This window comes from Lepidochelys olivacea (genome assembly GCF_965140295.1).
Source record: "Lepidochelys olivacea isolate rLepOli2 genome assembly, chromosome: 1".
NCBI classification, from domain to species: domain Eukaryota; kingdom Metazoa; phylum Chordata; order Testudines; family Cheloniidae; genus Lepidochelys; species Lepidochelys olivacea.
This window is the reverse complement of record NC_140411.1, coordinates 210,706,380-210,721,485: the sequence shown is the minus strand read 5'-3', so window position 1 is coordinate 210,721,485 and position 15,106 is coordinate 210,706,380. Positions and strand designations below refer to the sequence as shown.

Here is a 15,106-nt window from a genome sequence, read left to right as displayed (position 1 = left end):
GTTCAGTCTGACTCTTGGGCTGGGGCTGGAGCCGGGAGGGAGGAGAGCTGGACACCCGCATCTCTGTGCGGGGACATGGCCCTGTGCAGGAGTCTGCGTGGGACGGGACGGGGGAGGCGCTGGGAGAGGGGAGCTGTGCACGCGCCGGGGCGGGCACGGGCCCCGGGAGAGGCGCGGGGGCGGGGGCGTAGGGGGAGCTCGGACGCTGCGCGAGAGGGGCGGGGCATGAAAGCCCTGGCTGGGGGAGGCTGGGATGACGCAACGGGAGAGGAGGCAACACGCGCCGGCGGCCGCACCACTGGGAGGAGGGGGTGGGGGCGGGGGACGCTGACGAACCTGCCGGCCCCGCCCCTGGGCCGGGCGGTCGATGATGTTCTGGCCCCGCCCCTTGAAGGCGGGTGCCGGGCGCGCAGGCGCTAGCAGTCAGTCAGGCCACGTGCGCAGGCGCAGGCTCCCCGGCTCGCTTCTCCCCTCCCCCAGCCATGGCGGCGCCGTGCGGCGTGATCCGGGCCCTGCACCGCGGGACCCTCACCCAGGTAACGGGCCGGGGCCCCTCCCCTGACCCTCCTGGGCGGGGCCCGCGCGCCTCCTCGCCCCGCCCTGGGCGCCGCGCCCGGGCACCGGCCCCCGGCCCCACGCTGCGCCCCGCTGCGCCCCGGCCTCTCCCTGGAGCCGCCCCGAGCGGGGAGCCGGAGCGTGGGCCAGGGCCAGGGGCCAGCCCCTCTGCGCGGCTCGGCCCTGCGCCGCCGCTCTCTGCCCCGCATCGCACCTCGTCTGGCCCCGGGCCCCGCCCCGCATCACTTCGCTGCCCCCGGCCCTTCCTGTGCCTCTCTGCAGCGCATCGCCGCGCCCGCCTCCTGCCCCACGCCGCCCCGTGCCCTGCCCCACCAGCCTCTGCCTCGCACCACATCCCGGCCCAGCTCTGCAGCGCATCGCCCCGCTCTCTGCACCACATCCCTGTCCCTCCCTCTGCCCTACACCACGCTGTCCTCTGCCCTGCTGCCCCCCGTTCCCACCCTGTACTGCCCCATCCTCTGCACCACATCACCGCCCTGGTGTTTGCTCTGCAGCACATCAGCGCACCTCCGCTCTGTATTGCCCTGCCCCTCTGCAGCATTGTGCCACATCTCTACACTGCATCCTTGCTCTGCGTGCCCTGCCTGCACCACTCTACCAGATCACCACCTTCCTGCTGTGCTGCAACAATGCACGACTGTACTGTCCTGTTACCTTGTATTTACTGTAGGAAAAAAAGTCAAATTTAAGTTAGGCTTAGCTGGCACATGTGTGAGCTAAACCCTACTTTACACTCATTCACTGTCCCTAGTCCAGACAAAGCCTTTGGCCTTGTCTGGACTAGGGAGAGCTAGTCCAATTTAGCATGTTAAAGGAAGGCCACTTTGTCTCAATGAGACTCTTAAAAGGTAGGTTTCAGAGTAACAGCGGTGTTAGTCTTTATTCACAAAAAGAAAAGGAGGACTTGTGGCACCTTAGAGACTAACCAATTTATTTGAGCATAAGCTTTCGTAAGCTACAGCTCACTTCATCGGATGCAAAGCTTATGCTCAAATAAATTGGTTAGTCTCTAAGGTGCCACAAGTACTCCTTTTCTTCTTGAAAGGTAGTCACTAACCATCACACCATGAAATCCTAGTCTAGACAGTATTTGGTAATAGTTTTTCTCAGGGTGATGGGGAGCCAGAGCCTGACTTTCTAACCTTTTTTCCATAGTTTACTGTGTTTATATGTGCGTTTTAGAATTTTTCAAAACAAACCCTTTGGGCTGAAATTTATCAACCTTCTTCTCAGCCAGAGGTGGTATAGTTGGAAAACTGGTAAACTGTTTACAGTAAAGTTAGGTGAATCAGGGTGGAAGGGAATAATTCAGTTTATCCAAAAGTATGTGTAATAAGATTTTTTTTTACGAATAGTACAAGGTTTTACCTGTCTTCCTCTTGTAGAAAAAATCTTTTTCAAGAAAAAGCTCACAAATGTAAAGAAGAAATAGGCCCCTGGGGCCAGCTGTATCGGCCACTGCTCGAGCAATTGGTGTAGCTGTCTCCAGGGCCGCCTGAGCAGCTGGCCCCAGTGCCAGCTGCTCGGGCCCCCCTGGGATCAGCCACACTGGCTGCTGCAGAAGTCATGGAATCTGTAACTTCTGCAACCTGTGTGACAAACATGGAGCCCTACATATGCTAAACAGTCTGTTACATCTTGTATTTAGCTGTGACGCTCTGAGGGAAGGTCTACACTTAAAATGCATCAGTGCAGCTGCATTGCTATAGCACTTAAGTGAGAGGTCCCCAAAGCAGGGACAGGAATGTGGGGGTGGGGAACCACCTAGCCCCTCCCTGTCCCTAGGTCTGCTCTGGTCCCAGCCCCCACCACAGCCTGGGTCTGGCTCTGCTCCTGCCCCCAGCCTTGGCCCCTGGCCATGGCCCTGCTTCCAGCCCCCCACCCCACTGTGTTCTTCCCCCCCAGCTGCAGCCCCACTTCCGGCTCTGGAGGAGTGGGGGAGTGCAGACAGAGGTAAGGGGGGTGTGACCCTCAAAAGTTTGGGGAATGCTGGCTTAAGCGAAGATGCTCCTACAGGGAGCAGAGAGGGTTGGATGGGGGTGGGGTCCTGGGGGGGCAGTCAGGGGACAGGGAGTGGGGGGGGGGTTGGATAGGGTGCAGGGTCCCGGGGGTGTGTGTGTGTGGTTAGGGGCGGAGGGTCCGGGGACAAGGAAAAGGGGGCGGGGGTTAGATGGGTCGGGGGTTCTGAGAGGGTTGGAAGTGGGGTTGGAAGTTGGGAGGGGGTGGGGGCTAGGCTCTTTGGGGAGGCACAGCCTTCCCTACCCAGCCCTCCATACTGTTTTGCAACCCCAATGTGGCCCTCCAGTGAAAAAGTTTGCCCACCCCTGCATTACCGGGTGGTTCCTACTGAACAAAAATTTTTCACCTCTGAGGAATAATGTTAGAAAAAAGGCCACTAATCATAAAAATCAAAACGTAGCCTATACCTAAGACTGCACTAAGTTTTAATTATATGGAAAGTTTGAAGAATGCGACAAGGTGAAGTTAAGATTGTTTGGATGCTGTGATTTGCAGTGGACACTACACTGCGGCCTATCTCATTGTTCTTGAGAGTGCAGAGACATGAGGATGATGCAATGTTTCTGGGTGAGGTGGAAGTTGGAAGCGGCAAAGGTCTGTTTGATCCCAGACCATCTCGTGGGGGCCAGTGCAGGATTGTTTAGTACAGTGTAATTTTCATGGTTTTTTTTTTTAGTCCAGTTTTAAATTACTTCAAATGTGGCTTCCATTGCTTCCTTAAAAGACTGTACACAGAAGAGCTGGTACATGATATTCTACCTCAGTTTTCTTTTTTATTACTATTATCCTTCTCCTAATTTTATGCCTTTGAACTGTTAGTGTTCGGTTTGCTCCTAGGCCTCTCTTACCAGTCTTCTGTTCTGATATAGCGTATTGGGTAGCTTTACAGCCATTTGCACTAAGGATTGAATATCCCTTTCAGATATCCCTTAGGACAGTGGTGGGCAACCTGTGGCCCGTGGGCTGCACGTGGCCCATCAGGGTAATCCGGTGGCGGGCCACCAGACAGTTTGTTTACATTTGCAGAGTTGCCCGCAGCTCCCAGTGGCCTTCATTCTGGTGTCTTGGCAGGGCTTGGTTAGAGTCCTACCACTCGTTTCCTCTCTAGCCCGTAATTGAATCTCTTCGTTGAGCCTGATGTTAAACTGACAGTTCCAGATGCCGAAGTTCTCTGTAAATATCCCCAGAGCAGGTAGTAATTGTCACCATTTCAAGGTTAACTGCTCCCTCTGCCCCCCCAACCCCTGGTCATCCTTGAGGATATCCATTTAAGTTTCAGGCTCCCGGTAGTCACCTCTCGTGGGCAGAGACCTGTGTCTCTTTCCCTCCAAACTGGGAGATTAGATTAGCAGTCCCTTTGCACTTCACTGTGGTTTTCTCAGCAGGTGTGACCAGGTTCTAGCACCTATGGTTAACCTTTCTCCAGGGGCTACAGCAGTGTATACCAGTTACCAAGCAGCCTTCCAACCCTTCCGCAAGGATTGGGGATCCTCCTCCTTGGACAGAGGGTCCTTTCTGTTTACTGGGTCAGAAAAGAAGGCCCTGTGTCCCAGGCTTTTGGTATAAACTCAGCCTGTTTATACCAAAAGCGCTTTATTTGTTTGAGTCTCTGGAAAACACAGTGCGAACCAATATATGCAAACCTCTCCAGGAGGTGATACCGCTGTAGAGTAGTTTAGTCTCAGTGACTCACCTTAATCACCCCCCTCACCAAACACACGCACCGTTTTTAGTTCCTGAAGGACCTGTGGTAACCCTTCCCATGAAGTAGAACGTAGTCATACATAAACCATGAATACATTTAGTACACTGGTCCCCAGAGATACTGCCTGGTGTTGCAGTATCTACCTGTCATCGCACAACAGGAGACTAGAAGGTTATAAAAGGGCAGGAGCTGCTCTATTCTGCATCTCCAGCCATTTTCACCAGCCAAAGCTGAAGAGAGCTGCTGCTGCAGGAGCCTTGAGGAGGCAGGGGGAGACCTGGCTGTCTGAACAGACAGACACTTAAGGGTTGGGTGAGCTGGAGTAAGGGGTGTTGCATTCAGGATGCTTGTTTTCTAAATGAATTGTGCTTTCTCTTAAGTAAAGAGTGACTGAGTTAGAAAGACTGTCTTTTGCTATTTGCTTTCCACAACCAGAAGGCTCACAAGGTATTCTGGGAAACGTGCAAGAGCTGCTGGGGAGCCTTGGGGAAGATGGCTCTAGTTTCAGGACTTAGCAACTGGACCGTGTGGTCCTCATTGCCAAGAGTGGCATCAGATGCAAGGTCTGCACCTGGAATGCATTCGTAGAGGCCCAAAGGCAGGGACAGTGCCTAAGCTCATCTTGCTGGGGCTGAGCCCATGTTATGTGTCTTCAGTGTTTAGATCCCCTCACAGCTTTCTGGCAAGTCTGCCGTAGGGGGAGCTTGGCCAGACCTGTGACAAATACAATGGGGCAGTGGAAAACTTCCTCCAAACTGGCCTGCCCTCAGAGAACCACCTCTTGGGGTATGTCAAGAGTAGAGTGTGTAGTCCTGTATTAACTGAATTTAACTGACAATTTAGTTAACTCAAGTTAACTAAAATATGATTATAAATGCAAGTTGAGACACTCCACAGCTCTTTGTTACAGGACACCAAAATTGTTGGTTTACACTTGGACTCCAAGGTTAGATGGACAAACACTTGTGGAATTGACTTTGTTCTCCTATTGTAATTCAAGTTCTGACAAACCTGAAGATTGAGGTCAGTTAAGTCTCCTTGGACCATTTAGCCCTTGACCTCAGCTGAGTTTGCATATAAGAGGGCTGATCATAGTGGTTTTTAGTGAGTTGAGCATCTGTTCACTAGGAAATGGGCTGACACCTTTCCCCTTTATTCAGACAGGCCAATGAACAGCCTTCAGGAGCCTCACTTGTTTCTGTTGGGTTTAAAAGATTTACCTAGTACCTGTAAGCCAGAACAAACAGGTGTCCAGCTTGAAAGTGCTCCCAAATCTCTGCTGCAAGGAGGAATATTTTCTGTCTTTGACCAGTCCCACACTATTTCCATCTGTCTGCCACAAGGGTGGGGGAGGTCTCTGTTACTCTTAGCCCCCAGCTTCTATTTCTATGGTTCTTCCAAGGCTTGCTGCTGTTTCTCTGAGTTTTTCTAAGCAGCAGAATGAAGTGGACCAGATTCTTATTCGTTTCACTGATTCCTGCAGGACTTTGAATAGCAGCAGGGACAGCTTGCTGTACTCTGGTCAGTTTTCATGATAACGCACCTGGTGATTAGCAGCAGAAGTAGAACCACGTCAGTTATAACATTTTGTGTTTAGACTATAAAGGCTATACACATTTTTTTATTTTAAACGAGAGCTTATAGTTAGTAGGAGTGGAGTTTTCAAGCCCTGAGGGTAAAGATTTGCTTTTTATGCAATCTTCACACTGGGCTTTTTCGGCCACCCTAAAGAGCTGGGTCTCCTACTATCTAGGGTTGGGCATTTGACCAGTCCAAAAATAGCTAGTCATTTGACCAATTACATATTAGTCACATATTGTCAAATAATGTCAAAAATGGTCAAATATTTTAAAGCATTAATTTATTAGAACAATAACAACAGTAACAAAAAAAGAGTAAGACTTTATGGTCTCCAATAGGCTTAGCTTTATGTACTTATGCCTAATAACAAAAAACATTTATGAAGCAGAGTTATTTTAATGCAGAAAAATGTATAACACAATGAAATTAAGATAAAAAATGAAAGAATGGTGCAATCAAAAAGGGAGGCAACTGCTTATATCAGGATATTCTTGCTGGAGTATTTGACAATATTTGGCTGTAGTCAAATAATAGGTGCTCAACTGGCCAGTCAATTGACTGGCTTGCCAAGCCTAATCTGGTACAGTGGTAGCACTTTAGTGTGCCTCGTAAAACGGAGATCCTACTAGTTTAGAATTGACACTAATATCTATAATTGTCATACTCAGCACCCTTCCCGTGTACACACCTCTTGTTACAGCAAATGCGTACTGACATACATAAGGATTTGCACTAGAAGGTTTCTGAGAGTGTAGCGTCTTTTGTGATGTGGACTGTTGTCCAGTAAGAGCTAAGGTGAGAGCGCCAGGCCTAAAATAGGATTTGAACTTTCCTCTCCAGAGGCTAGTGCACTTGTCTGTCTGGACTCCAAAATCTGCCACATTTTCCAGTTCAAATGATCTGGAAACTCTTACTTTCAACTTCTGATGTATGACTGTCCCAAAGCTAACGCAGTTCATTATAACTCCTTTTAACATGTGACTCTGTATAAGCAATTGTGCCCCCACCTCAAGCCATGATCCAATCACATATTTCAAGATGTGCCTTGCTGGGATGGGTCAGCACTTGGACTGGAGAAGTCCGGAGAATATGCATGTTCTGCCTGATATGGCGTTTGTGATAAGTACAGTCTTACTTTGTGAGTCAGTATTGAGCCAATGCTGGAGTGGTACTGGGGAAGGACATTGTGCTGCTGGAAGTGCTATCTACTAAGTAAGAAAAAACCTAGGTTCTTATATGGATTTGGTATTCACTTACTGTCCCAAGCAGTTAAACAGCTGCCATGTTCCACCTTAGAGGTTGCTGAATCATAGTGATTCCTGTGTATATTTTGTGTATAATGTTAAGCTTGTAAATAACTTTGGGATTCTTCAGGATAGAAGTGTGGCTATAAGATAATTATTAATCAGGAGAAAGTGAAAATTTTGGAACACTTATTATTTGGGGGGGGTTAAGATGCTTTCTTGTATCCAGGAGAAGATGCTCAGAAGTAGCTGTATCCATTATACCACCACATTGCTGTGTTGCATTGTCTTTTCCTCCAGGATGTTAGAGAAAATTACAGCTGGCATTTGGGATACACCTTTGCCACTACTCTAGTAGTGTCTGTCTCAAGGATGCACTACTGGAAAGTCAGCAGTTCAGGGGACATCTGTTTTAATGAAGAGACCATGCGTATACACAGCAATTCATGCTAGAGAGGCTGGATTCAGGAAATGAGGATTTCCTGTGTAATATCCTATATTTCTGTACAGCTCCTTTTAACGTGAAGGATTCCAAAAGCACCTTGTGACCTTAAACTGTAATGTACTGCTTAGATTCTTAGACTTAAAATTTTCAAAAGTGCCAAAGTCCCATTTTCAAAAGTGACTTAGTCACTTAGGAACCTAACTCTCATTGACAATCAATGGAACTAGGGGCTGGCCTACACAGCAGAGCTTAAAGCACCTTTCTACTGGTGTAACTGTCCACACTAGGGGGTTGCATTGCTTTGGTTATTGTTTTCTAAACTCATGTTGTTATAGTTGAACAAAAGTTGTGCAGACCAGCCCATGGTCCCACTGACTTTCAGTGGGACTTGTAGTCCTTAAGACGCTTTTGAAAAGGTATGTCTGTCACTGTGGTGCCTGAGCATCTTCCTGTAATTATTCTACATAAAGATCATTGCCATGCTTGAGATGTAATTGGGCATCAAGTCTTTGGTGCACAGCAAAACTGTGCAACTGTTTAGGACAGGAAGAGAAGCAGAATTTTGTATCCAGCTGAAACTGCAGGGGGAATTTAGTGAGGCAGGATGTAATATGAGGTGAGATTTCACCAGGATGCTGCTGTTAATGGCCCAAGCCTTACAAAAAGTGCCATAGGATCTTTAATAACCCAGTGTGGTCAGATTATCAGTTTTGCATCCCCTCTGAGGACTGATTTAAACAAGCTTGATTACAATGTTCAGTTAAGTTAAGAAGAAAAAAGCTTCAAGTGATTTCTTGACTTGTTCAAAGGATTTTGCTTGTTGTCCAACCCCAAGAGTCGTCTGAGAAGCCAGCATTTCACATCAGTTAAGTGTAGACCTTGAACTGATGAATTTGATCTTCTACCATCTGGATACAGTAGAAGGGATGATATTTTTGCATTGGCTTACTGGATACTATCCAGAAAATAACGTCTTGGGCATCAAAGAGCTAGATCAGAAGTGGTGCCTACGCTGTGGGATTGACTTTTTTAAAAAAACATGGTTATGAGACATCCTAGAATGAGATCAGAGTTGCCAAAATTTATGATTTTTCTCTTTTGCCACCCCTAAATATTCACTTAATTATTCAATTGTATCTTGGAATTAAACCTCATTGTCTCTCTAATGAGATCACTCCTGCCTGGGTAGCAGAACCAGGAGGGATGGGGGTGGGGAGTGGGCTTTGTCTCCTTGGAAACTCATGCACAGCAAGGGATGGGGGGAGAGGTGAGAGTGAGACCAGCTGCTCTAGGACCTGGGCTCATTCCAGGGAGCTGGAAATGGAGGGGCTAGAATGTGCCCGGGAGCAGGTAGGAAGCCCTGGGACCCTCCTTCCCAGCCTGGGACCCTCCTTCCTGCCTCCATGCTGGCCAAGTCTTAGTACCTCCCCTCACTCCCCCTCCTGTCCTGCTTCTGCCACCTCCTGACTCCTGCAATGCACTATGCATTTAAACAGAAGGCTGTGAACATCTCTGGGGCCTTAAACTCGGTGTAGTCTAATGATGGATGCCCAAACTTTACCATACTGAGAATTGTTTTGGTAATTTGTAATGAACCTATAGTCCAGTGGTGGGCAACTTCAGCCTGTGGGCCACATGTGGCCCTTCAGGATAATCCACTGGTGGGCTGCGGGACAGTTTGTTTACATTGACCGTCCCCAGGCACGGCCGCCCACAGCTCTCAGTGGCTGCGGTTCGCCGTTCCCAGCCAATGGGAGCCGCAGGAAGCGGCGTAGGCTGCCGGGACGTGCTGGCCACCACTTCCCGCAGCTCCCATTGGCCAGGAATGGTGAACCGTGGCCACTGGAAGCTGCAGGCGGTCGTGCCTGCTGATGGTCAGTGTAAACAAACTGTCTAGTGGCCCACCAGTGGATTACCCTGACAGGCCGCAGGTTGCCCACCACATCCACACCAGACTTGTATAAAAACATGGCAGATCGCAAATGGCCTCTCATCTTTCTTGCAGAGGAATGGCTCATGAAGACTACAGACCCAATCATGTGATGCTGCTTGGCTTAAGAGAAATAACAAATAAGACTGTGACTTTCATGAGATGCACTTTGGCCATCCTGGTCTTATGGGAAGAGTCCTCTGGATTTTAAATATCTTAGAACTCTATTAAGTGGCACGCTGCTAAATACCCTGGCACTTGGTAAGGGTGGAATTCACATTTTCACTTGTAAACTAATAGTTTTCTTTTAAGTCTACCCTTAGTCATTGTAACATTAAAGAAAATATGGCTTCCACTTTTGCAGCAGCCATAAAAACAACTGTTAGTTATGCTGGTGTCTGTTAAATATGCTGATATATTAGGTTTCTAGATGTGAGAGGGTGCTAGGTTGAATTGGTAGTTTCTTACAATGTTTTAAGTGAATGCAGCATTGGTGAAAATTCTTGGATATATACAGAAGTAGAGATTGAAGAGTTGTCTATCTGAAGAATAGGTCCAACACAATAAATGATGGTGAAAGCCTCCCATCTGCCCGATCTCCACTAGGGAGCTTCAACCCCAACGTAGATTGGGCTTCTTGAGGGGGGGAATGCAACTTCTGTTGCTCATGCAGTCTTTGGTGTGTCTGAGATTTAGGCCTGGTCAACTTTAGAAAAGATTTTTAAATCTTAGTTCAGTAATGTTGCAACACAAGCTATGTTGATTAAGTAAAGGTTAAAACAGTTTAAATATGTCTATGTGAGGGGTTCACGCTGATTTAATTAGTTCTATTTTAAATCCATTTAAATTGGTATAACTTTTCTAAAATGGGCAAGAAGGGCCAGTTGTGTTTTTTGTCATGTGCACATTTGCTCACTATGAGACTCCTAACTCACACACACTTCACAGTACCATCAAATGGTGTAAACTTTCATTTCCACCTGAGCTAGATTTGAGCCAGAGACCACAAAGTGAAAGTTTTTAAACAGGTGTGTTAATTTTGGCGCCATATACAAAGTAGCTAACCTTTCCAGCCTTGAGGCAATTGCCAAACAAAATAACCAATAGAAAAATGTATCTTCTGGTTTTTAAGATGTATTATGAACAATTGAATAATTAAAACCCAAAACACACGTTTTTAAAAGGCCACTCTATATGTGACTTGATACTGTTTGTCCTTGTTTGTGTTTTTTGGGCTAGTCTTGCTAGCATACAACTACACACTTGAACCAGAAATGCAATAAAATATAAAAAGTTCCCTTCACCTGAAGGTCAGAGAAGGAGAAACTGAGATTGTATGTTTGTGAGGGATTTAGATACTACTGTGGTGATTGCAATATAAAAACTTAGCTAGCTAGTTCACTGAGAGGGAAGCAGGCAGTTGGGAATTTGGTTGCCCTCTCCTAAAGAGAAACTGGGAAGTCTTTTTTACAAATAAATGAAATAATTGTTTACATAAGTCAGAGATCAGAAAAAGGAGGCATTCAATAAATTAGCTACTACCCCTTTGTATGTCCAATTGTCATTATTCTTAAAATAATGATGGATGCCCAAACTTTACCATACTGAGAATTGTTTTGGTAATAAAAGGTAATAATTACATACTGTCTTTTCATAGTCTGAAAATAAGTTTTGCCTCTGTATTGCTTACTCCTCATTTCTAAAATCACTTTTCTTTTTGGAAACAAATCAGACTTCTTTCCAGCAGTCTTATTTGGTGCAAATAAATGGAGGTTTCTTCTATTTCTGAATGATAGTACACACGAGGCTATAAGTACTAAATACTAAGCCACATTTCCTTGTTTCCAGAACATCTCTATCAAGGTAGAACACAGAATGGTTGCAAAATTGTCAGTGTTCAATTCTTACCTATAATGGGTTTTTATAATCGCTTCCCCAAAACTTGTCAGAATAAGACAGGCTCAGATCACATGATCCATTGAGCTTCGTTGTCATTTCTTGCACAACAATGGGTTTTTTTTGGGAGGGGGCTTTATCTACACCGGAAAGTTGCAGTTTTCAATTGACTGGTGTAGTTTAAAACAGTACAACCCTATAGTGTGGACATGGTTATACTAGTGTAAAAGTGCTCTATATCAGTACAATTATTCCCATATGGAAAAGGAAAAATTCCCCTGCTGTAGTATTCGAAGTGTTCTATGGCTCCCCCCAACTCCGCTTTTCTATCTTCAGTTAGTGGATGTGTTCCTCAAAGCCCATTGGTTACCACCTTCTTCCTCATGGCCCCTGCAGCCCTGCTGGGAGTGTGGAGGGGCTCGGAGGAGGGTAGAATCGGTAGCTGAGTGGCAGTGAGGTGTCCCCAGGATGCCACCTCCTATCCCCCTCATTGCCACCACTTCCTCAAAACACAAGAGGAATTTGCTGACTAAAAATTTAGTGCAGAGTTAAGTTTGACCAGCAGAGCATCTTAACCCTCCAGAATGTCAAATGAACCTATATTTAAACCTCTGAAAACCAGGAAGCATACCATCCCTACCCTGTAACAATAACTGTGCGTTCTCTGTGTGACATACCAGTGCGGCCCCTCCAACAGACATCTGTGAGGACACAGCACGGGAGTGTGATAGGAGGAATTGTCAGCGCCTGTCCTCATTAAGGGAAAAGTTGTGTTTAGGGCAGGCTTAGTGGCACCAGCAGGCTACATCTGTCTTTTGCTCAACTCTTTCACCTGCTTTTCACAAACCATTCCAAAATTACTAGATGTTACCATCCTTTGACCCTTGTCCTAAGGGCTTTCTCTGCAACATACTTGCACCAACGTCTGCATTATTATGTATGCTAGCAGACTGCTACAGATCCGCATGGCAAGAATAGATTTTATGCTCCTGTGCTTGCACAACCCGCATAACTCAGCACAGAAACGAGGGGTCTGTGATCCCTTTGGGTGCACGTCTCTCTCTTGCTACTGCAGTGTTAGTTGTGTCAACCTGCTGCAGGTAATCCCTGCACTAATCAATACTGCTGTCTGTAACAAAGTAAAGTGAAGTTATAGTGTTTGTAGATGAATAAGATAATGCAGTTCTGTGGGACCAGCACATCACTTAAAATGGCCCATTTACTTCATACATTCAGTACTTGCCAGCTCCAGGTTTGGGGCGTGGCTGTTGTGTATCTTAAATCTTTCTTTCCTGGTTTTCAGAGTTTCAAGTATAGGTGCATTTGGCATTTTGGAAGGGTACAAGGCACTGCTGGACAACCTTACCTCTACATTAACTAAGTTTTGGGGCAGTGCATTAATATAGTTTCTTAGTGCATGTCTATATCCAAAAACTTGCGCGGAATAAATCTTTAATTTAATTACATCAGTGCAAACCCCTAACTCTAAATGCACTTAAATCAGTTTAAACTGCATTTATACCAGTTTATTTTATTTTGATTACCAGATTAAGCTAAACCAGTTTAAGTACATCTTACGTTAGGAGTGTGCACTGATGTAATTAAATTACTTTAGTTACATCAGCACAAAAAAATTGATGTCTAAACCAGCCCTTGGTTTCCCTGTTCCTTTTAAAAAGAAAGTGAAACAAATGCTTATACCTGATGATGATAGCACTTCAATGGCCCCAGTTAGGTTTTAAAATGTATACCTCAGTTTAATGCAGGGGTTTAATGAGTTAGGGTAAGTTCCTACCTTTCTTACTGCTTCAAACTTTTTTTTTTGTAAGTCTATGTTAACAGACCAGCATATCATTTAGAAAACAAAAGCTTTTTATTTGCAAAATATTAATAAGGGAAGTAAAAATTATGTGCAGACCCTAAAGATGCAAGAGTTCATATTTATAGCCAGAGAATTTCTCCTGTCCCTGAAGATGAGGCGAGGTTTTGTTTTGTTTTGTTTTCTTCTCCAACCCCCTCGGGAAGATCTTACTTATGTTTGATCAGGCACTTACAATGTCAGGCACTTTTCTTTTGACTGCATTCACTTATATATTGTTCTTTCTTCCTTCTGACACTCTGGTTTTCAATCTTGCATGTTTCTCTTCTTTTGACAAATTTCAAGATGTTTTGGTTGGAAATGTGACCTGCCTTGGATAAAATAACGATAAAAAGGAGAAAAGTCTGAGAGTGATTCTTCTCTGTTTCCTGAGTCATTCCAGCCCCATTAATCAGTGCTAGTGCTGTGGAGGCTGGGTGGTGTGTTAAGTCGCCAGCACAGCAGCTCCTCAGTCCCTTTCCCCCACCCCCTGCCTGCCTACACAGTGGGGAAAACTAGAGAGGGAAGCCATCAATCTTTCCCGTCACCACATGCCAACAGTGATTCCCCTCTCCACTTCCTGTTCTCTCTGTCTTGCTCACCACCTGTGTTTAGAATTAGCTCTGAGTCTACTAATCTCACTCCCGTCCTTACCTGATCTGCTCCGAGAAAATAGCAAGTGGTCGTACTGCTATAGCATTTGTGAGGAGTGACTGCTTGAGTTTGGATTGTAAAATAATTTCCCTTATAATAATCTGTTGTGACTCTCTCCACTTTGTGTAACGTTCATTCTTATGGCTGAAACTTTGCTTGCTTTCACTTCAGCCCAGTGATGAACTTTTGAGAGTTTTAGAAAACTCTAGTTAGCCATTTATTATCTGCAGAGGTTGAAATATATATTATGCACTTTCTCATGAGAGGACTAAACTAGCTAGAGCAGAGGTGAGCAAACTACGGCCCACGGGCCCCTCCGGCTCGGCCCCTGAGCTCCTGGCCTGGGAGGCTAGCCCCCGTCCCCTCCCCCGCTTTCCCCCTCCCGTGCAGCCTCGACTCACTGCGCTGCCGGCACAATGGTCTGGGCGGGGGCGGGGCTGCAAGATCCTGGGGCAGCACAGCTGCAAAGCCTCTGCCTGACCCGGTGCTCTGTGCTGCAGAGGGGGCAGAGGAGTTTGAGGGGGTGGTCAGGGTCAGGGATGAGGGTTGGAGACAGCCTGCAAAGTAAGTCCATAGGCAACAGTTGGGTTAAAAGCCCAGTCTTTATGCTCAGCTACTGGGAGGGTTCTTATCAAAAAGCTTTTGTACCCTGGGCTTGGTCTTGATATCTGCATCTCGCTAGTGGGTGTTTTGAAAATTAGAAGTCCCATCCCCTCCTCTTTTGGCTACTAATAGATTGGTGCCTCCAGGTTCAACTCCATAATCTCATCAGTTTGTCTCTGTCGAATAATGTGGCCAAGTAAAACCTTTATTCTCGCTGTCGTGTAGCTTGTAGCCTGATCTAGATTATGAATAAAATTCCCAGCTATCACTTTGAGGGTTGACAGGTTCTTGTCCAAAGATCAGACCCATTATTTTTAAAATTATTATATAATTGTGAACCCCGATGTGCACAGGTGCAACACTTACACTGTAGGAACTCTTTTATATTTACAAATAAATAATTTATTAATACATTTAGCAAAGTCTCCCACACTCTAACTCAGTAAGGTAGATAGAGATAATACAGAAAGTACATCTGAACATCCACACTCACACCATCCCTTGCAAGACAACCTGAAATGTTAACCATTATCTTCCTCATCACCATCACCCTCCTCATCTTCACCAGTGGCTATCATTCTGGCCCCTCCCAAGG

At 46.2% G+C, this 15,106-nt stretch overlaps 1 protein-coding gene across 2 annotated transcripts in view; it reads left to right on the top strand.

Moving 5' to 3' along the window:
• Positions 1 to 437: 437 nt before the first annotated feature.
• Positions 438 to 15,106, top strand: part of WARS2 (tryptophanyl tRNA synthetase 2, mitochondrial) — an 83,253-nt gene continuing 68,584 nt past the window's right edge. The window contains exons 1-2 of one of the 2 annotated variants that reach the window (XM_084628802.1): positions 459 to 536; positions 9,576 to 9,761. Coding sequence is in view for 1 of the 2 variants with exons in the window: in XM_084628801.1 (XP_084484927.1) it covers positions 483 to 536 (54 nt within the window). In the remaining variant the exon portion in view is untranslated. Of the gene's footprint in view, positions 537 to 9,575; positions 9,762 to 15,106 lie in introns of both variants that reach the window. The other variant, XM_084628801.1, reaches the window with a different exon arrangement.